The 22,322-nt window shown below is 35.5% G+C and overlaps 1 protein-coding gene across 1 annotated transcript in view; it reads left to right on the top strand.

Moving 5' to 3' along the window:
* The window catches only part of LOC128992200 (glutamate [NMDA] receptor subunit 1), a 28,593-nt gene that overhangs the window by 3,422 nt on the left and 2,849 nt on the right, over positions 1-22,322 (top strand). Inside the window, exons 2-16 of the mRNA XM_054415666.1 lie at positions 7,465-7,604; positions 8,491-8,613; positions 8,760-8,888; positions 9,261-9,455; positions 10,374-10,474; positions 10,619-10,792; positions 11,065-11,178; positions 12,348-12,495; positions 13,442-13,658; positions 15,474-15,608; positions 16,783-16,937; positions 17,211-17,445; positions 18,912-19,060; positions 20,626-20,783; positions 21,572-21,744. Coding sequence (XP_054271641.1) covers positions 7,467-7,604; positions 8,491-8,613; positions 8,760-8,888; positions 9,261-9,455; positions 10,374-10,474; positions 10,619-10,792; positions 11,065-11,178; positions 12,348-12,495; positions 13,442-13,658; positions 15,474-15,608; positions 16,783-16,937; positions 17,211-17,445; positions 18,912-19,060; positions 20,626-20,783; positions 21,572-21,744 — 2,344 coding nt within the window. The 5' untranslated portion in view covers positions 7,465-7,466. The remainder of the gene's footprint in view (positions 1-7,464; positions 7,605-8,490; positions 8,614-8,759; positions 8,889-9,260; positions 9,456-10,373; positions 10,475-10,618; positions 10,793-11,064; positions 11,179-12,347; positions 12,496-13,441; positions 13,659-15,473; positions 15,609-16,782; positions 16,938-17,210; positions 17,446-18,911; positions 19,061-20,625; positions 20,784-21,571; positions 21,745-22,322) is intronic.

Below are 22,322 nucleotides of genomic sequence, written 5' to 3' on the forward strand. Positions count from 1 at the left end.
CGTTGCCAACAGAACAATCAATACAACAAGTGTGTTGCCAACACGATGATATCACCAAAAATATTTCAAATGAAATAATAAGAAAGCATGCTCATAATAGCCTATTAAGATAAAAATATTGATTTGAGAATACCTAGTTATTTAAAACTGCAGAATCATGTAGTTGGTTTAATTCCCAGTAACATGAGATAACAATGTTATTTGTTACAACCTACGTAAATCAAATCTGTAAAATACTGCACCTATTCAATCAGTGGTCGTTTCCAAATTGCGACGTAAATGTAAACTTAAGACTTTCTCTGTATTATTTGATCAGTGGTCATCATCCGATTTCCCCTTTGTACTGTGTTTAGGTCGTGGCTTGATTTTAACATATGCTATGATTCTTTATTTTGTTTACATTTACGTCGTTATCTTGTAACCATTATGGCAACCCATTTAACCAATGTTAAAATTTAAAAACTTTGAGTTACTTTTTAAATTATACTGGCATTATCAAAATTGAAATCGGTTTCGTCCAAACCATCCAAACATTTGACAAAACAACCTTGGTAATTAAGTTCAGCTAAAATATGTCCAGCCGTTATTGAGTTAATGTGTTAGAAAGTTTGCATTGAAGTCGATCTCAAAGAGCTTCGCTCCGCTCAATGAAATGAAGGTAAAGTGGCTAAACCAAAATCTAGGATTCGGGTGAAACATCTCTATCCTATGTAAAAGAGTAATACTAGCAAGTGATTATTTTATTATATTACTATAATATATTAATTGTTCGACTCCGTTTCATCTATTGGATTCAAGTAAGAGTTTTGAAAGAGAGTATACACTTTATAACTCTTCAAATTAAATTATACACTGTAGTTGCCAGTGTTCTATACACGCGCCAACTCCACTTACATATCGTACTGGGTAGCCCAAGGAATTCAAACCCCTTTCCTGGATTTGAAAATATCAAACTAAGCGGTTAAATTGTTTATTATAAAATCTATTATGGATGTGTAATTGCACAGCAGGTAAAAGAACCGCCTTATATTTCCGCTTTCTCTTCCGGTTGCAAAGCATACTTTAAATTAATTAACACTTGAGTAAGTTAGGCCTAACGTTTGAATTGAAATAATGAAAAGCTTAAACGTCCTTCCAAACCCTATACCAGTGCCTATGAGGCAATTATTTAATTTATTTTAAACACACTTTGTATCTCCCTCATTGTTATGTGTATGTCCACCGTTTTGACTAGCTTTAAAAGAATCTCTTTAAAATGAACGTTTTCTATACGACCAAGAAGTTAAGAACTTAAAAATGTTTCAATGCACAAAACCCTTTACTCTTCGTGACAAATTGCGCCGTTGCCTTTTGTTGCTTCTTTTACAACTCTGGCTAATTTAACCTTTGCCTAAAGCGAGATCATCCCAGCAGGATCAATTGAGAAAAGTTCTTACATCGCAATCCTTTAATATTCACTAGATGCTTCATCTCATTGACTTTGATATTCCAAGTCGACTTCTAATTACATTATAAAATCTGGAAGAGTTCGTGTTGTGTTCGAGTGCGTTAATGTATACGGATTATTGGTCTTTCCTTCATTTGGGTTAATGTCTACGTGATTCTTTGGTTATAAAACCAGATAAAAAGTTACTTATACTTCACAAATAGATAGTTTTGTTGATTCGAAATATTTTAAAGTTGGTTAAATAAAAATAAATGTGTATACTAAAAGTAATACGCACTATTCGCGTGTACTACCGAGTAAAATATCACTAATGGATTTAGTTAGTTCATAAGGGAATATGTAATCTATGGGTTTGACACGCTCTTAGAAATCACTTGGTGAAAGAGTAAAATTACCAAAATGAAAAATCAAAATCGTAAGAATCCTGTTAATGAATCCGCTAACTGTATGTAATTCACTGCAGTAGTATACACTATAGCTATACATCAAACAAACTTCCTTATTCAAATTCTCATGGATCGTAAAGACAGTTTTATAAGGCGTGATTATATGTCCAATAAACGCTAAAGTGCTTTGTTTCATCCTTAATTCATGTTACTATTATTAAGTCATTCATTTTACTATTAAACAATTAAGACAAATTAAAACTATTTACACCCAAACCACGGCTTGTTAATATGGTACTCCATAGATTAATGAGCGCACTGTCGCGTTTACTCTAAAATCAGATAAAACATACTCATTTTACAACAGTTCCTTGGAAATAACCGTTAGTGTATTAAAAGTTATTAATGTTGTTACCTTAATGATATCAAGAAAATTATTTATCAAAGCTATTGCCACCGTCCTGGGTCGAGGCATAGACCTATATTGGCGCTTTTGAGGTAGAAAATTGAGTTCGGAATCGAAGAGTGATAACAGTTTTGACAGGGTCATTATTTGGTCGTTGGATCGATTCGGTGTCAGGGTGATGTGAAAAGTGACTTGGAGCTTCCCTCCCTACCTTATTCCTTTAAAACATTCCCCTCCTCCCCCTCCGGGAGATGCCCCATCACATTTCCATGATTTGAGAGATTCTGTCATTGATGAAATTGGATTTAATCACGGCCGGGACTTGAGTGTGCTACTTTGCCATTATGAAGTTCTGTTATGTTGCATTAATGCATATAGTTAAACTTTGTTCACAATATTTAGGTGGTTTTAGGGAAGAAATCTATCTCCTCCACTTAACCCTTACTTTTAAAATAATAAGCAATAAGCATAAGCAACATACATTAAATACAAATAAACAGTATCAGCCTATCAGCAATCTGACACATACTTTCTTCCATAAGCTTGTCAACAACTTTTATCATGGGGGTAGGTGGGAGTGACTATGATATTTTAGGGAAAATCACAAAAGTTGCAATAACTTTTGAACCGTAATAATTGTTACAGCAATGGGCGGTTGTACTATTTTGTTTAGAATTTAGGACTAGAATTATTAATTTGTTTAGAAGGACCATAACACATCAATGAAAAAAACCCGGTTTTTTCCTAAAATATGATTTTAAAACCTAAAACGCCAACTGGGACGGTGGGGTAGTCCTGTAATCCAGCAACTAGGAGGTCACGAATTGTGGATATTTATAGGCATGCACTGTGGATGCGATACTCCCTGGTGTAGATTAACGTCCGTACTAGTGGACTATCCTACACTCATCCTTCACTCATATTTGGGTTAAAATACGCACATAGTGGCGTCCCCATCTTAAATAATTGATAATTGATAATTGATATGACAGTACTATCCTGATAATTAGACCAATTCGTATATACCAAGGCAAAAATGTGGTTCGGATTCCATTATCAACTGTAGGTCCCTTAGTTGTCATTAGCTGTTTTTGCTATTAATTAACAGTTGTGTCTAAGGAGTATGTCGGCATTAGTCACATGATGTTTAATGAATGTTAGAACATCCCCAGGAAATCAGAAAACCTTTTTCTTTTATCACTTCACGCCATTGCTAGATCAATCTTCAATGATTTCAGTTTAGATTTGCCTTTATAGCTTCTGTAGTAGCTCTCCTCTTTTTTTTTAATAACAACTTTTTTTCACTAACTGAAAGTAGAATACTGTTGAAAAAGTCTTTAGAACCTTAACATGGTGAAACCTTTATATGAAGAAATCAAAGAATACAGTATTGATACTAACAGGTACAGGGTAGGGCCTACAGGGGGAAGATGTGGCAAAGGTAGTCATTAGAACACTGTAGGTAAATCAGAGCAAAAAATACTAGCTTCTTATTTGCACACATTTTTACCGCATATGAAATTCCAGTAATTTTCATGGATACAAAACAATTTAGAATTATGGAAAACATAATGTTTGGTTAAGAATTTCAAAGTTGCATGATATTATAATATGATATCTGCCACAAACACTACCACTAAGCTAAAAGTTCAAAAATATGAGCTTTTTGTTTTAATAAATGTTTTGAAAACCATGCAATTTAGCTCAAAATATGTTATTTACCATAAATAAATAAATAAAATAATCTATGGTAAATTTTAAACACAAATGGGCCTCATCTCACCAGCTTTGTACTTAAACACTCAGTGTAGAGATATACCAGAGTACAAGAAGCGGGTTGACATGTCCAACCTGGATCTCAGCGGTCTCAAGAGGAAAATAAGTTATTGTTTGCATTTTCACTTTACAAAAGCAAAAGCCCTACTCCAGTAAACATTCTCTTTATAAAAATGTACCTTAAAACTTTACCAATATAAAGCCTGCACACAAACAGTCGTTGGAAACTTGAAACTTTTGATGAATCTATATATAATTCCGTAAGTCAAATTTTTGTAAAGAAATTGTGAGTGACTGGATGGCCGTAGAAGGATGGGAGGGGTCTTATTTTAAAGGTCTTGACGTGAATTTTGAGGGAAAACTATTCATTTTTCTTATTTTTTTACCATAAATTCGCAACAGAATAAAACTTTTCCCATTAAAACAACATGGGGTTTAATTTGTTTACATCTTTTGAAATTAAAACAGCTGTGCCACAGATTTGAAAACAGTGATCAATACACGCATTTGGTTTACTTTTAGCCAGTCAACTATGAAATGTATACTATAATAAAACTGAAATATTGAAGATTAGTCGGAAAAACGTCTGCATTCTTTGTTTATATTTAAATCATATACTCAAGTTTCATTTTTTCATGCTTTTACGTTATTGTCGTGTTAAAGGAATAAACTACATAGAATAAATATTCTGTATAAATAATCAAAGAGTCGAAATTAAATCTAACTTCTGTTTCGTTTTTATTTTTAAATCATATGTTCAAGTTTATTTTAAATGTTTTCTTTATATTTCTACACATTTTAAGGTTAAGGTTGTGTAAATATATACAACTAAAATAACCTATAAATGTTATTAGTTCTAAAATGGTGTATTTGCATTCCTTCGTAAGTAAATGTTTTTAGTGCAGTGAATATACAACGTAGAGTAATCATATTCGATCATACTTTTATAAAATCACCAGGGATTCAAGATGTTTTGGTATGTAGGCTGCTGGATATATATTCTTTTCATTATAAGTACTGTAATTAATATGAACTCCAGGGGAATTTCATAGGAATGACAGTGCGCGTAGGAGAGCAAGAGTAGATAATGACGAACTTAATCAAGATATGTTACAACCCCTTTTTAGGAGACCCATGGTAGACGAGAGAAATGTAAAGATCCATGATGCAGGATTACTGGACCAAGAGTGCATTCAATGTAGTGCTCTTCATTTTAGAGAAGAACTAACGAATAATCATTTTATGACATGTTGCCATAACGGACTTATTAACCTTCCTCAGTCAAAAACTAATGTAGAACTTAAAAGTTTGTTTGAAGAGAGCCCACAACTGTATAAATTCATTCGACAATGCAACAGTGTGATGGCTTTTGCTTATTTTTCAGCCAGTAAGAAAGATATTCCAGGAAAAGGACCATACTGTTTCAAAATTCAAGGACAGATTTATCGTTCAATCTCAGATTTGCTGCCTCAACATGATGAAGACCCCGTGTATGGCCAATTGTACATTACCGTGTTGACACATCAACAGCAACAGAAATTCGTCAAAGGCGTCGAGAAAATAGTGACTTAAAACCTGAAATATTGTCAAAACTAGCTGATATTCTATTAGAAAATCCATTTGCACAAATTTACGAAAGAGCTTCGGAAGAAATGGTTGTACAAGGTGACAGTGAATTAGAACTTAGGTTTGTAGACAGGATAAATATGGATCGTCGTAGGTATAATAAGCCTACTGCAGATGAAATTGCAGGCGTCTTCAATTCATCTGAAGGCGAACCTCCAATGAATTTTTAAAATTCCAAACAGGGAAGCTTTTATTTATCCTCATTAACCACAAGACCAAAGCTACCTTAGTAAACCAGTATTTATTCACAAACAATGATATGTTTGCTGCCTTTTCATGTTAAACCACTGGAGCGATTCAAATTATTTATTGAAAATAAAATCAGCAAAAGCAAACAAAGAAGAACAACAAACTGGTTTTTACACAAAAGGTATGGTGTAGGGATGCCTATTCTGACACAAAGATAATGTTATTCTGAGTTTGTTTAAATACCGGTATTGCAAAAAGTTGTTTTACATTTGAGCTTTTTAGGGACTTATGTCCCTACAAGCCACTAGTCATTTATATTTGCTAACTGCCATTAAGGATTTTTGTGCTTAATCTTAACAAACGCCTTTCTATAATTTTAACTACCTGAGGCTTACATCTACCTTTGTTGGTGTTACAAGGGACTGGGCGCAGCTAGCCATTTGGTTAGAGAGTGGCCCTTTTGTCCTGGAAGCTTCATGGCTTCATTGTGTTCAAATATTCAAAGTCCACAAATGACCAAGTGTTTGTTCGCTGGGAGCCAGCTTGCTTAATTTAATACCTTATAACCATTTTGGTCTAATTAAAGGTAATTTAATTTATTTACCTTTAACATTATCAGGGTTGTTTTTCATGAACAAGTGATGCTTCAGGGTGCAAATCAGACAAACGCAAAAAAGTGCAAAATTCCGCTGATTTTTATGCTTTTTGACAGTGATCCGGAAGGTTGCCAAAGTTGAAAATTTGAATTTACCATCTTGGAACCATCTCAAACAACATTTAAAAAATAAAAATATTAAACCATTTCATGCAAAGTAGACCCTGCTTTTGGTAACAATATTACTGGGTTATATTTCATACTAGCAGAGTACCCGTCCTTCGTACGGGGTTGGAATATAAGTATAAAATGCTTATTGCAGTTATACTCAAGCTTTGCGATTGCAATGGGTGGAGGACACAGTTTGATAAAATTTGCTTTTTTAAATTTACAGTATTCTATAGTATTACACATCTACCATAGCCATAATGTTCTACCATTTTACCTAAACAATAGAGAAAAATAAATTATCAATTCGCAAAATATCACAAATTATTCATGAAATAAAAAAACATATACATAACTGTAAACAATCCTACTTTGACAGTTCTCATTGCGAATCACAGTTTTTTGTTGCTGCTTAGTTCAAATTAGCTGTTTTCATAAATGCAAAAAAAATATAGTGCTGCACCCTGTTGGTAAATCTTATAACTTTTTAATGCTTTTCCATATCATAGAACCAACTTTTTTAGTTGAAACAGCTGACTAAATTCTTTAATTCCCTTTAAATATGAATTCTCATAAGGTTAACATGGGGAATTACAGAGCCACTGGGGCGGAGCCCGAAAGGATTTTTGAGATAAGAATATGCCTATATATTAATCGGGAATGTAAGCTATCATCATGCCAAATTTCAGCCCAATCCGTCCAGTGGTTTATGCGTGATTGAACTTCAAACAAACAAACAAACAAACAAACAAACAAACAAACAAACAAACAAACAAACACACAAACTTTCACATTTATTATATTAGTTAGATTGTAGATTTGTGATTATTTTTTATTTCTTAGATGTTCAACAAGACTGTTTATTTTGCAGGTATGGGGTTGGTAAAGCTGCTGTGTGTGTGTTCCACCCTCATGGTGTTGCTTGTGGATTGCCGCAACCCTGACTACTTCCACATTGGAGGAGTCCTCAGCAACAATGAGAGCAAGTTACAGTTCGAGGAGACTATTGCCGTAAGTGTCAGACATTGAAGTAAATAATACTACTTGTATTTATTTACTTCGATGGTGTCAGATCATGAGAAGGTCTTCAATTTCATTTCTCCCATTTTTTGTTTATCAGTTTGTGTGAATTTGTAAAAACTAAAGAAGGTAATTGGTAAATGTAGGCTATCTAGTTCCTTTACTATTTTTCTCAAACAATCATGTTTTAAATCTCCACTGATGTTTATTTTGTAAAGCCCTTCAACCTTAATTACAGAAAATAGCAGGCCTAAAGTGTGATTTTCAGTTCAAACCTTTTGCATGTATTATATTCCGTTCACAAAATTTAAGCGGTTTGAGAGGAAGCAGTTTCGTCCCCACAACCTCAACCTAACTTTGAAACATCAGCCGACAGCTGATTAAAAGTTAAAAAATATTAGTGGGGGAGGGGGGGAATCAGAAAACCTTCTTCTTGAACCCCCTAAATTTTGTAAATGGACTATAGTCCCATACAACAATATGTAGCTACAAAACAAACAATCAAACTTACTACTGTCCGTAAGAAAGGAGTGGAAACGCCACTTTTTTGCTAGCTGAGTTTAAAAATTGTCTTTAAGCATCTAGCTTTAAGCACGACTTCAAACTGCGAATAGTATTGTGGTAGGTGACACAATGTTTGTTAACTATGGTAATGATTTTTTGCTAAGACGTAAGATATATACAATACAATGCTTACTACTTTTTATGGATTTGCTAAATGAAAAAAGAATGGATTTGTTACGCTTTTAAGAGCTACAGTCCATTGGTTGAAGTGTGTAGGATTTGATGCTACATCAATAACCACTTCATGTCATCGTACAGATAATCTCATCCTACCTAAGTCATTAACTGTAGGTACACTATGTCTATGTTATAGCACCTGAACTTTGACAGCCAAGTAGTCCCAAAAGGAACGACCTTTTATGCAACAGCCATTCAGATGGATGCTAACCCCATCAGAACTGCCCTTAATGTCTGCAAATACCTCATTGCAAATCGGGTAAGAAATATTTCAAATATAAGTGTTAAATTTGTAGAAACGACTTTTGCCAAATGCAAATCACCACACTAAATCTAATAATAAAAAAATTTGATTTAAAAATATTCTTACTGTAACAATGTGCAATAAATCAAAACAATTGACAGGTGTATGCTGTTGTTGTGTCACACCCTCTAACTGGAGATTTGTCTCCTGCGGCTGTCTCTTACACCAGTGGCTTCTACCACATCCCTGTCATTGGTATTTCGTCTCGGGATTCCGCCTTTTCTGACAAGGTTGGTGCACCCTTAGAGTGAACGAATTAAACATCTACAGTTGTAGCCAGGCTTTGTTGGATCGAGACTCGAAGCAGCTCAATTTTTACTAAAAATTAGTAATTAGAACCTTAATTATCTCAGGGTTTGCTACTAGCTAGTTTTTTATACTAGTGTGAAAATGACTTAATGAATGAAATAATATGTATAATTGAACGGTTCTACAGAACATTAGAATAATTATTTTCCTTAAAGCTCGGCTCTCAGGTACTAAGTCTTCTACATCATGGAGACAAACTGTAGGGGTTCTCAAACACAAAGTCTCATATAATTTAAAGGATTGTATACAGTCTGTTCCTCAAAAGTGTTTATACACTGCAACTCTGTTACCAGAACATCCATGTGTCGTTCCTCCGCACGGTGGCCCCGTACTCTCACCAGGCGGACGTGTGGATGGAGCTGCTCAAACACTTTAACTACCTCAAAGTCATCTTCATTCACAGCTCGGACACAGACGGTCGAGCCCTCCTTGGCCGCTTCCAGACAACCAGTCAGAGTTTGGATGATGACGTGGAGGTCAAAGTACAGGTTCGTGACAGAAATTTAGATTTAGTTATATTTGAAAAGTGGAATATTTTAATTATTTTCAGTAACCTTAGACTATCAATCTGTGCAGTTAATAAGGCAGTGAATAATACTGCAGGATAAAAAAGTACTGGTGGTGGTCTGAAATCATATGTATGGCTAGCAGCTCAGATGCTACAACTAATCCTTATAAATAATACGTGAAGAAGATTTCTACGAAACACTACTCCTCCGTTAATAATGGACGGATTTTTACAAACGATGTGTCAAAATTGAGTATTTTTTAAGTAGACGCCCCCATTCACCAATTCCTGTAATAAAAGTCCTTGGACTTTGCCCTACAGGCCATCAAAATCCCAATGTATTTCTCGTGAAAAAAAGATTTTGTTGACTTAAACACACACAAAATTTGTATTAATTACAGCTGTTCATAGTAAACGCATGATACACACAAGAGCATTTGTTTTTAGTTTCGATAACTGAAGTAAAGTGATTGATTACATTATCTTTGAGTTGACTGTTTTAAGTCATCAGAAATTATGACTGTTAGTCGTTTTGAAATAACGCCTGTAATACTTTGTAATTGCTCTAATTCGAGCAACAGGTGCACTAGTTATTTGAAATAGATAAACTATGTTTAAAAAAATTCGAGGTGATGTTTACAAAATAGAAAACAAAATATGTATATACAAACCACAAAGTAAAATTTTTGTTTTTTCAGTATATAACAATAACAATACAATATAGGATATAAAACCTGAGAAGTTATGTGATTCGTTATTCAAAATAAAATTCTGCATCAAACCATATTATACATTATACAAATAAATATCTCAGAAATGTCTTTGGATTGATATTTAAGAATGAGAAATAAATAAGGGAATTGTGTTTATCCTAAAACTGTAATTTCTTTGATCATAGGTGGAGTCAGTCATAGAGTTTGAGCCTGGCCTGGAGAGTTTCACAGAGCAACTTCTAGAGATGAACAATGCTCAAGCGAGAGTTTACTTGTTGTACGCCAGGTAAATATTCTGGAAAAAGTTATAGGTATAGTAACATGCATACACACTTCAAAATTTGATTTGTCCATCAATCAATCTTTATTCACAGATAAAATACAGTTAATTAAAAAACAAAATTAAATGTAAAAATTATTTATGACGCAGCAAGGAAGACGCTCATGTGATTTTCCGAGACGCAGGTCTACTCAAGATGGCGGATGCAGGCTACGTGTGGATTGTGACGGAGCAAGCGCTAGACGCCACCAACGTCCCTGTGGGTGTGTTGGGTCTGAAACTCGTCCATGCGCAGAACGAAAAGGCACACATCCAGGACAGCATGTGAGTTTCTCCTATTGTATAGTTGTAATAGATACCTTGCTTCCTCATATGGCTTCTATGGCCATATTTTTGAAAATGTAGTAGATCATATGTTCTTGATAAGACAGCTGTTTCTGGTAAATATTAACTTTTTCAACTACCTCCAGGTAGGCAGGTAAGTTCATCTTATGGGATAAACCCCAGAACTACCACTGAGTTATGTCTTGGACTCCATATTATTCTGATAAGTCTTAATTTTCCAATAATATCACATTGAACCTGCTGATTTTCAGATATGTTCTGGCTTCTGCGCTCCGAGACATGAACCAAACAGAAAACATCACAGAGGCACCAAAAGATTGTGATAATTCTGGATCAATTTGGGAAACTGGAAAAGTACTGTTTGAGTGAGTAGTTAGGTCTTGAAGATTCAAGAAATTTAAAATAAAGCTTCTGATTAGCAGAAGAATCTGAGTGTAGACATTAAAAATGATTTAACATTCTTCATTCAACTGTGCCAGTGGTGTTGTTGGAAAACTTCCATCGTGGAAATGCATTTTAGGTTATAATTTATAGATGTAGAATAGATGTTTATTAAAATTAAGTGTGTAATGGCACCAAAACAATAAAATTGACTTAGTACGATATAGATTTACAATACATATCTGCAGTTCCGCAAAACATTTTCAAAAATAGCAGAGATGAGGTAGATGGTTCCAGAAAATAATTTCACACTACTACCCCACTGTGATTTATTTATGTTCTTTCACAATGTTATAAGCCATTTTTGAATTATATATATTTTTTTATATTCAACCACTAACTTGCCTAATTAGGATTTCAGGAAAAGAAAGATAGCACCGTAGTGCATACAATTGCTTGGATTTTGAATCATAATACCATTAACATACTGATCTCAATACCTTGTTGAAAACACTTGTTTTACAATAGCAACACATCTTTGAGGAGAGGACTTCATTTTTTCAACTTTTTTCAAGTGATGTCTGTGTGTGTGTGGATGTGTACAGAGCTACACAGACGACACCTGTGGTCCGATTTTGATTAAATTTAGTATGTGGGTACTACTCTATAGTATCTCCAATTGTTTTTTTTTCAAAATTTTGGATTTTGAAAGGTGATTTTCCCATAAAAACCCATAAAATAACAGAAAAATCACATTTTCTCAAAAATGGCCCAAACGAATTTGATAGAAATTTAGTATTTTTTTGTCCTTGGAATTCTAAACAAAATTGTATAAATCCCATTTCCATAAAAATTAGGTTTCAAAAGTTATTGTAACTTATGTTATTTTCACTTTAAAAATCCATAAAAAAATCTGATTTTAGAAAAAAGCCGGTTTTGATTAAAATTAACCTATTACGTTCCTTATAGTTCTAAACAACATGGTGCAACCCCCCCCCCCCCCATTCCTGTAACAGTTCAAATGTTATTGCCACTTTTGTGATTTTTCCTTATAAAATATCATAGTCACTCCCACCGCTTACCCATGGTAAAGGTTGTTGACAAGCTTATGGGAGAAAGTATGTGTCAGATTGCTGATACCGTTTATTTACAGATATATAAAGAAACAAGTCCTCTTCCATGGGGCAACAGGGAAGGTAGCTTTTGATGACAACGGAGACAGAATCAACGCTGAATACGACATTGTCAATGTACAAGGCCCCGGCCAACAGGTCACCGTGGGACAATACTTCTACAGCAATGTTAGTATTATCATTGACTTAGGTATTGAAGTATACACATCTCATCTATGAATTCCAGCTAGCTGTTGCCAATTATGTTTACTTGAAAGAAAATATAGACTGTACTCCTATAGAATTTCTATAAAGAGGTTGGTCTTTTAACCTTGCATTTGCCCATCCACATAGACTAACTGCCCGTGCGTGGAACATATCCAGCAAAGAAGGGGGCGTGCCGGTCCAGTATGAAGTTTAACTGTACTGATAAAATGTTTACGGCAGTGACCAGGATCCGAACCCACGACATCGCTGCCTTAGGCCCGAAATCCTTGACGCTACCGACTGAGCCACCGACTCATCTGAAATTTCCCCTGAAAATTCACCGACCTATTTTTCATAGTAAGTTAAGGATACCTATAAAAGATGCCATAGTTTACATAACCTGTTGTCACTTCAATATGGTGTCGGTATGAGTAAAAAGATGGTGTATGAAAAGGAAGAGTGCATTGTACATTAGCACATTCTAGTTCAAATAAAGCAAGTTCTTTTCTTTAAAACTAGCTACAAACTTTAACAAATGGGAAAAAAGGACTTTATTGTGGTAGTGTATCTATATTCAAACTAATTTAGCTTGGATTTGTACTTGTGGTTTCGTTTTTTTACCTTATTTGAGTATTTATTTAAGACATTAAAACTTTGTTGCTACAATCACAGTATGCTATCAATTATTTTATTATGGCCCTAAAAGGTTTTTTAATTATCCATAATAGTTTTTTTTACTAAATTAAAATTAATTAACACACACTAAATTTATATACATAATGTCATTTGACTACAACCGGAATTGCTTGTCTTACTATGACATTAACTAGTCGTACTGGTGAGTGGTAATCATGAGGCCCTCCCAAGACTTACTTTTTTAGAAACTTATTTACCAAAAAATCATTAACTTCTTCTTAAATGATTTCAGGAAATGAACCGAATGCGTTTGAAGATCAATGAGTCCCGCATCATATGGCCGGGCCGACCGAAAAGCAAACCCGAGGGATTGGAGATCCCCAAGCACATCAAAGTGTTGACGATTGAGGAGAAACCCTTTGTATACACTAGAGAACTGGAGGATTACGAGGGTGAAAATTGTAATCCTGATGAAATACCTTGTCCTCACTTCAACTCTTCAAGAGAGGGTATGTGTTTAAAGCTACAATCTTTCCAATTGGCACAGTGTTTGATAAGACGTAAAAAACTTAAATGTATTTGCAAACTAAGCAGTTCAGTGTTAAATTTTAGATATTGGCAGGGCCGATTTACCGATTAGGCACGGTAGGCACGTGCCTAGGGCGCGAGGCAATTGGCTTTTTTGGGGGGCGCCAAAAATTTGGAAAATAAAAAAAACATTGGTGGTTGTTTGCATGCGATTGCGGTAAACTTCTGATAATCCCTCGCGGCCGTGTAGACATCATTATATCGTCCCCCGCGGTCGTGACAAAATGGTAATCATCTCCCTCGGTCTTGTGGAGATCATCATCCTCTTCCGCAAATTAGGTAAAAAGTACTGAACTTTTCCCATGATCGTGTGACCATTATCATCGTCTTCCGTGATCACGGCAATATTCTGATCATCCCTCGCGGCCGTGTAGAAATCATTATTGCATCTCCCGCGGTCCTGTAGACATCGTAATCATCTCCTGCGATTGTGGAAAAATTGTAATCATCCCCTGTGGACATATGGAGATCGCCGTCTTCCGTGAATGAGGCAAAATTCTGATTTTTTCCCGCGGTCATGTGGACATTATCATTGTCTTGCGCGATCGTGGCATAATTCCGATCGTCCCTCGCGGCCGTGTAAATCATTATTGTATCTCCCGCGGTCCTGTAGACATCGTAACCATCTCCCGCGGTCGTGTATACATGGTAATCGTCTCCCGCGATTGCAGCAAAATGTTAATCATGGTCCGCAGTTGTGTGGAGATCATCATCGTCTTCCGCGATCGCGGTACAATTCTTGCTGTTTCGCGCGGTCGTGTGGACATTATCATCGTCTTCCGTGATCGTGGCAATATTCTGAATATCTCGCGGCCGAGTGTAGACATATTATCGTCTCCCGCGGTCACGGAAACTGTTGTCATTCGCGATCACGGTAATTTGAAAACTCCAGGTAGAAATACAAAATTCACACATAATTCCCGGTTCATAAAATTCTCGCATGATTCCCGGATTTCCCGGTCGGTGGACACCCTTATATATATATTGCAAAGGGGCGCTACTATTAGGTTGTGCCTAGGGCGCTAACAGGGTCAAAAACGGGCCTGGATATTGGTGCTTTAAAAACTAATCACCACATACTGTGGATCCACTACTATTTACCAGTGGCAAATCCAGGGCATGATTTCAGAAGGGGCAAGTTAGATTGTAAGGGTAAACTTCCGGCAGGAGGGTCAAGGGGGTATAATGTAAAGGGAGGGGAAATTTTGTAAAATTTGAACTGAAAACTCGTGTTTTAGACAATCTAGAGAAAAAAAAACATGGATCATTTTTTGCTATTAAAACTATAGTATTTTAACTAGATTTATTTACCAAATTCTCAGGGAGGGGCAATTGCCCCTTTGCTGGATCTGCCACTGTTAATTACAGTTTTACAGATGTTGTATTCTACACAGACAAAAATATGTTTACTTTAGGTTGCTGAGTCAACATTCAACAGGGAAAGTATTGCTGGTTTTTGTTATTATTTTTTGTAAGGCTAAATGCAATTCTTTTTTCCAAAGACCTCAGTAACAGCAAAGACTGAGAATCAAATAAATCATAGTTACCTGGAAAAGTCTTTGAAAAGATTAGTCTTTTACCTTACTTAGTCATATCAGGAGTTCTTGGTTTACTCTTCTTAGTAACGTCCCCACTAGCTACTTTACTAAGTCCCCGTAATTTTTATTAGAATTGTCTATAGTTTTTTACTGCTTTGGCACAACATTGTTTGGATTAAAGACAAAATGTAATTGTAGATATGCGGATGTTCTGCTGTAAAGGCTATTGCATGGATCTTCTCCGCGAGCTGTCCAAGACAATAGGATTCACCTACAACCTCTCACTCTCTCCTGACGGACAATTCGGAAGTTACATCAACAAGAATAATACAGGTAACAAACAAACCACAGTGGATACTTAGTGAAATGTTCAGCACTCCAGAAAAAATTATTGTACATTCAACATTTGCCATCAAACTCACAAGAACATCTCAAGTTAGAGAGATAATGGTGAGATGGCATGGTTGAACTCCTAATGTTCTGCTTTTCTAGTTTTAGAATCGTAATTACACAAATTACCAATAATTACTAATTGAGAAGTATTTAGCATTTTTGGGGGATAACCTTTTTCAACCCTCTGTATATAAACTCTGTGAATTATGGCCACAGCATGGTGTAGAAGGTATATGCAGAACATTGAAAGAGCGGCTTTTCTTAGAGTCTTCTTGATCAAACTGTCTTTGCAAGTTGGAATCTAAAGCTCTAACTTGCGTGACAACTCTCCCGGTCATAGATTATATTATGATTTCAAGACCGATTTGGCTTTTAATTACTGTCTCAATAATTAATTGAAACACTCTACAAATTCAATGAGTGGTTTGTTGAAAAAGTGGAAACTCAGTCTTGCCACAACCTTTATAAAGATATCTTAAATCTCACACCCATTCGCTTTTTATCTTCAAAACATGTTCTAAGTCCTACTCTCCTGGCGACTGGACTTAAGCATAAGATAAATCCCTGGACCTACTGACTATACTTTGGATTCAATTTCAGAGAGGGACTAAACCTTCCAGAGGGAGGAGGAACTAAGGAGCAAGTAAAACTGTTTGAGCTGAATAGCCATAGCCAAAGAATACATCAGTAAAATGCAAACTTCTTTATATGCTCCTTATTTTATGTTACTGAGATAGTGGACGTACTATAAAAGATGCTAGCATGAAATAACTTGCAATTAACTTGGTTGAAAAGTCAACATATTCTACATAAAACCATTGAGTATACGATAAAACAGTACTCAACTAACTCAGTAACTTCAGCGAAATCTGTCAGTGCCTCAATTCATCTACGTCTGTTTTGATAAAAAAAAAAAAAAAAAACTGGTGACAACTTATAAAAATGGGGATAAGAACGTGTAGTTCTATCAATATTCAAAGATTGTACAAAAAGTCAATGATTGTACTCAATGATTGACAACCTCTGTATTGTAAGACGTCAGAGAGGTTCAAGGTGTGACACACTCATACATTTTATTCTTTGCAAAAATGTGTGAAGATTTCAACCGTTACAGGAGGAAAGAAGGAGTGGACTGGACTGATTGGTGAGCTGGTGGCCGAGAGAGCTGATATGATTGTCGCTCCTTTGACCATCAACCCTGAGCGAGCTGAGTTTATAGAGTTCAGCAAACCTTTCAAGTACCAGGGCATCACCATTCTCGAGAAGAAGGTGAACCTCTTTTAAATTTATTTTGGATTTCACTTAACAGCAAACTTATACATTGCATTGGAATTTAAATATTACCGTTGATCAGATTTATTTAACACGAGGGAATGTATGTAACACAAGATGTTAAATTATGATTAAAAGTTATGATTAAAATCTAACTATTTTTATGAACTTTTGAAAATTCAGGATATAAATTGTATTTATTATAGATAACTTGATAGTGATATAAACGACACATGAAAAAAATAATATCTTTTGTTTTTTTCAATACAGCCATCACGATCATCCACCTTGGTGTCATTTCTGCAGCCGTTCAGCAACACTCTTTGGATCCTAGTTATGGTCTCGGTGCATGTTGTCGCTTTGGTACTCTACCTCCTCGATCGCTTCTCACCCTTCGGCAGATACAGGCTTGCCAACACGGACAGTACAGAGGAAGACGCTCTTAACCTTTCCAGTGCCATCTGGTTTGCTTGGGGTGTCCTGTTGAACAGTGGAATCGGGGAGGGTAAGCAATTTACAAAAACCTTCCATACTAATCAGAATGTATTGTTTCCAATCCTAAAACCTTAAAAGTAATAGTTACAATCAGATAATGGTCTATGATCAAGAGAATTTAAACCAAGGCCATTTGATCATTGTTCTTCAAGAATTAAATGTGTGTCAGTACCATAATGTTTCCATGTCCTTAATTTTCAATTCTTAATTAACTTTAGTTACTTACATACTTGATTGAATAGAACTTGTTTAACTTCAGCTACTCGATCCAAGGGTTATTTAAAACTAGCAGAGCACCCGTCCTTCGTACGGGGTTGGCATATAAGTATAAAGTGCTTATTGCAGTTATACTCAAGCTTTGCGTTTGCAATGGGGGAGGACACAGTTTGATAAAATTTGGTTCATAAATTTACGGTATGATATAGTATAACACATCTACCATTGCCATAATGTTCTAATATTGCACCTAAACAATATAAAAAAATAAATTATCAAACATTCGTACAATATCACAAATTATTCATTAAATTAAAAACTCAAACCTAACTGTAAACAATCCTACTTTGACAGTTCTCATTGTGTATCACAGCTTTTTGTTGCTGCTTAGTTCAAATTAGCTGTTGTCATATATGCACAAACAAAATAATAATACTGCTGCACCCTGTTGGGAAACCTTATAACTTTTTAATGCTATTGCATATTATAGAACCAACTTGTAAAGTTGAAACAGCTGACTAAATTCTTTAATTCCCTTTAAATATGAATACTCATAAGGTTAACATGGGGAACTACAGACCCATTGGGGCGGAGCCCGAAAGGATTTTTGAGATAAGAATATGCCTAAATGTTAATAGGGAATGTGAGCTATCATCATGCCAAATTTCAGCCCAATCCGTCCAGTAGTTTATGCGTGATTGAGCAACACACAAACATACACACAAACTCACAAACTTTCAGATTTATAATATTAGTAAGATGTAACCTTTGTTGGCGTTACCTACCTAACTTTTCAAACTCGGTGCCAAATTGCAGGATTGTAAATTATTTGAATACACAGTACTTTTATAAATACCAATTCTATGGGTTTGCCACCTGTTATAGAATTCAGAAATTGGTATAAAATCTCTTTTTTATTTAACTTTTCTTGTACCTTTTATTTAGTTCCTGTATACATTATTTGACCCTATGTACATCTTGCTACTGACATTTTTTTTTTAAATATACATATCCAACAATGGATGGTGTTTTTATTGTATACGGTTTTATAGTTAAACTTTACACTCTCATTCTATGCCATGTAGCTGACTACATTTATTGAAATAGTTTTTACTCAACAAGAAGATACCATTTGTGTTGTAACAATTTTTAAGAAGATCACAAAATGGTGTAACCAAAGCAATCTCTTATTATTTTTTCATAGATTAAAACCAAGACTTCTAATAGGAAATGTTCTGTATACACCTTTTTTGATTGCAGGCGTACCCCGCAGTTTCTCAGCTCGAGTGTTGGGTATGGTCTGGGCAGGCTTTGCTATGATCATCGTAGCCTCTTACACTGCCAACCTGGCTGCTTTCCTCGTGTTAGAGCGGCCGAAGACCAAACTTACAGGGATCAACGACGCTCGGGTATATACAAATAACACAGAGATTATTCTCTGGATTGCCAGCATCAACAAATAAAGATTTAAGTTACCAGAGTAGCTATTAGATGAATCGATTACATACTTTTTAAACATTTTTTTTATTTATAGCTTTTCCTGAACCTTTTATTAAGTTCCTGTATACATTATTTGACCCTATGTACATCTTGCTACTCCACTATGTGTTTGTTTTAACATTTCTCTAACAAAACTACTTACAGTTTTACAAATTTTTGAGGGTTTAAGTAATTTTCACTGTAATCTATGAATGAATGTATACAGATAAACATATATGATACATATACATATATGAAGATAAGTATAAGCCTTTGAAGTTGCGAGCGGGCATAAACTTTTTAAATATTTTTAGTCTTAAGGCTACTCATTTATAAATTGTTAAGCCACATTAATTATTTTAGGTAGTAAGATAACTGCAATGAATTGCAGGAACTACTTTAGTGGACCAAGAACCACTGTGTACCAAACTGTACTTGCATATGCGGTTGCAATATCATGATTGCACAGTAGATTTGTGCACAGCTTGGTAAACTATAGGTCTTGCTATCTAAGGACAATTGTATAATGGAGATGAGAGAGGTCGTGATAAAAAATAAATTTACTTACTGGTGTAGTCCCAGGGCCATGTATATCGTAGGTGATATTTAGCCGCACCAAATCCTCTCCAATTCGACCGGTCCTCTGTATCCTGTTCAGTGGCTGCAACTCTCTGCATATCTGACTTGACCTGGTCCCACCATCTCTGTTTCGTTCTCCCACGAGGTCGCCTTCCTTCGGGGTTATTTCTACTACTGACTACGGTACTTTCAGTTGAGACGTTTCTTCCTTCATCATCACGTGTCCATCTTCTACACTTTATCTTACTCACAATATTTGCACTGTTATACAGCTCTAATTTCCCTATTGTTTTCCTCCTCCACTCTCCTTGGTCACACATGGGCCCATATATCTTCCACAAGGTTATTACTTAATGGCCATTGGTCAGTACTGATGGTCTGTAGAATGGAATCATAGTTTGATGGGAAATTTACAAATTACATAGACTATGTTTTTTTCCTACAGTTACCTAACAATGTACATGTTCTCTCACTGATTTGAGAAAGCAAAGTGGCCAATTCGCTCATCAGCTTTTTTCGCTCATCTCTGATTACTTTGTCTCACTCCAGATTTGCAACGTGAAGGCACGAAATAGTAACATGCAGGCAACGTCGTATGCGCGCGAAATACGTTGGCAGCACTGGCTGTAAATCAGCTGGTCAGCTGTTGTACTGTTGTGTTTGTCACTTCACGTTAAATGTTATATTAAAAGTTCACTTCTGTGTAAACATAGGTTATGTTTCTTCACCAATTTATTTGTTTTATGGTAACTGTAGGAAAAGTATAATGTGCAACTCGAGTTCAAAGTACAATTGCCTCACTCGAGAAACCATTCCTCACTCGCCTACGGCTCGTGAGTAAGGATTTCTCTCGAGTGAGTCAATTGCTCACTTTTCTCACTAGTTGCACAAATAACTATTTCCTATTTGTTTGCAGCTGAGAAACACAATGGAAAACCTGACATGCGCCACAGTGAAGGGGTCTGCAGTGGACATGTACTTCAGGCGGCAGGTAGAGCTCAGCAATATGTACAGAACAATGGAGGCCAACAACTACAACACAGCTGAGGAAGCAATCCGTGATGTCAAGACAGGGTTTGATAACACATTATTCCTGGATTTGCTTGAGACCCAAAATATTGTACTGTATGGTAATCATTGTTGATTGAAAGTTGTTAAGAATCAAATGTTTAAATGATTCTCTAGCCTCAAGGATTGAAACATCAGATATGTTACGAATAGTTTTTTTTTTTTTTTTTTTTTTTTTTTTTTTGTCCTAGGACGCTAGGCACGAGCTTGGGATTGTTTTTCACATTACTTCAGGCCAGACCTAGGGGTTGCGGCATTATCACTTAGATAATATTCATTGGTGATTTTGCGGGATTTGAACCCGGGACTTCAGGCACCGAAGTCCTGCGCTCTAACCACTAGACCAGCTCGCTCCCCATGTTACGAATAGTAGCAAAACCTTGACTAATATAATAACTATCTATGCAAGCAAAAGTCAACAAATAGAGTTTAGAATCTCCCTCTCATGTGATCTAACAAGGAAAACAAGTTTACAGTTACTAAAGCTAAGGATGTAGGTTTTTTGTGTCATTCTATACCTAACATGGTTATCACGGTTTTAAAACCTCAATATCTCTTTTAAATTAACGTTTGCTGATGACTGTTTTTTTTTTCATTTCTGAAAGACTGTTTTATTTTATTATATATAGTCATGTGTTAAATTGTTTGAAATGTAAGTTTTGTTGTTTTGCTTTGTCTATTGAGGTTTTAAAACCATTAACCAGTGAGGCGTAACACAAAATTTGATAGGTACACTAATCTAATCAATAGTGTTGTATTTACCTTTTACTCAATATTTATTTATTCATTGACAGGAAGCTGATGGCCTTCATCTGGGACAGTTCTCGACTAGACTTTGAAGCTGCTCAAGACTGTGAGTTAGTGACAGCTGGAGAACTGTTCGGAAGGTCTGGATACGGCATCGGCTTACAGAAGGGATCACCATGGGCGGATGTTGTTACTCTAGAAATACTCAATTTCCATGAAAGTATGTAGCCCATTATACTTTCGTCTGCTAGACAGTCTTTTTGTCATTCTATTTTTTATTGACTAAGCTAATTAAGCTGCGATCGTATGTTTGTGATCTCAAATAATTCGGTATCATATTAATACCTTATCTGATTTTATTTGAGTTTTTTTTTCATTTATGTAAACAGCTGATTTGAACTAATGTGATTGTTGTTGGTTGAACAGGAATGAGAATAGGAAAGTAAGCCATTTTGTCTTTTGAGTTTGAAGTTTTGAAAGTGTGAGTCCTAATGGTTTAATTTTAAGAATTTTCACATTGACGAGGTTTAGTCTGTATATTACTTGATTATTCTTTTCACAAATCCCTTTGATACACACATTAAAAACAAAAACCTATCTCTTATTTTCTCCCGATACTTATAAAAATTCTTAAAGGGACATAAAAAGGAATGTTCCTTCCTATCCTGAATAACTATAAGTATATACATAATAGGGGTTCGCATGATCTCTTCCTATCCTGAATAACTATAAGTACCTATATACATAATAGGGGTTCGCATGATCTCTTCCTATCCTGAACAACTATAAGTACCTATA

The sequence above is a fragment of the Macrosteles quadrilineatus genome, unplaced genomic scaffold (genome assembly GCF_028750875.1).
Source record: "Macrosteles quadrilineatus isolate MER2022 unplaced genomic scaffold, UCM_ALF_1.0 Scaffold_4__1_contigs__length_99947679, whole genome shotgun sequence".
NCBI classification, from domain to species: Eukaryota; Metazoa; Arthropoda; class Insecta; order Hemiptera; family Cicadellidae; genus Macrosteles; species Macrosteles quadrilineatus.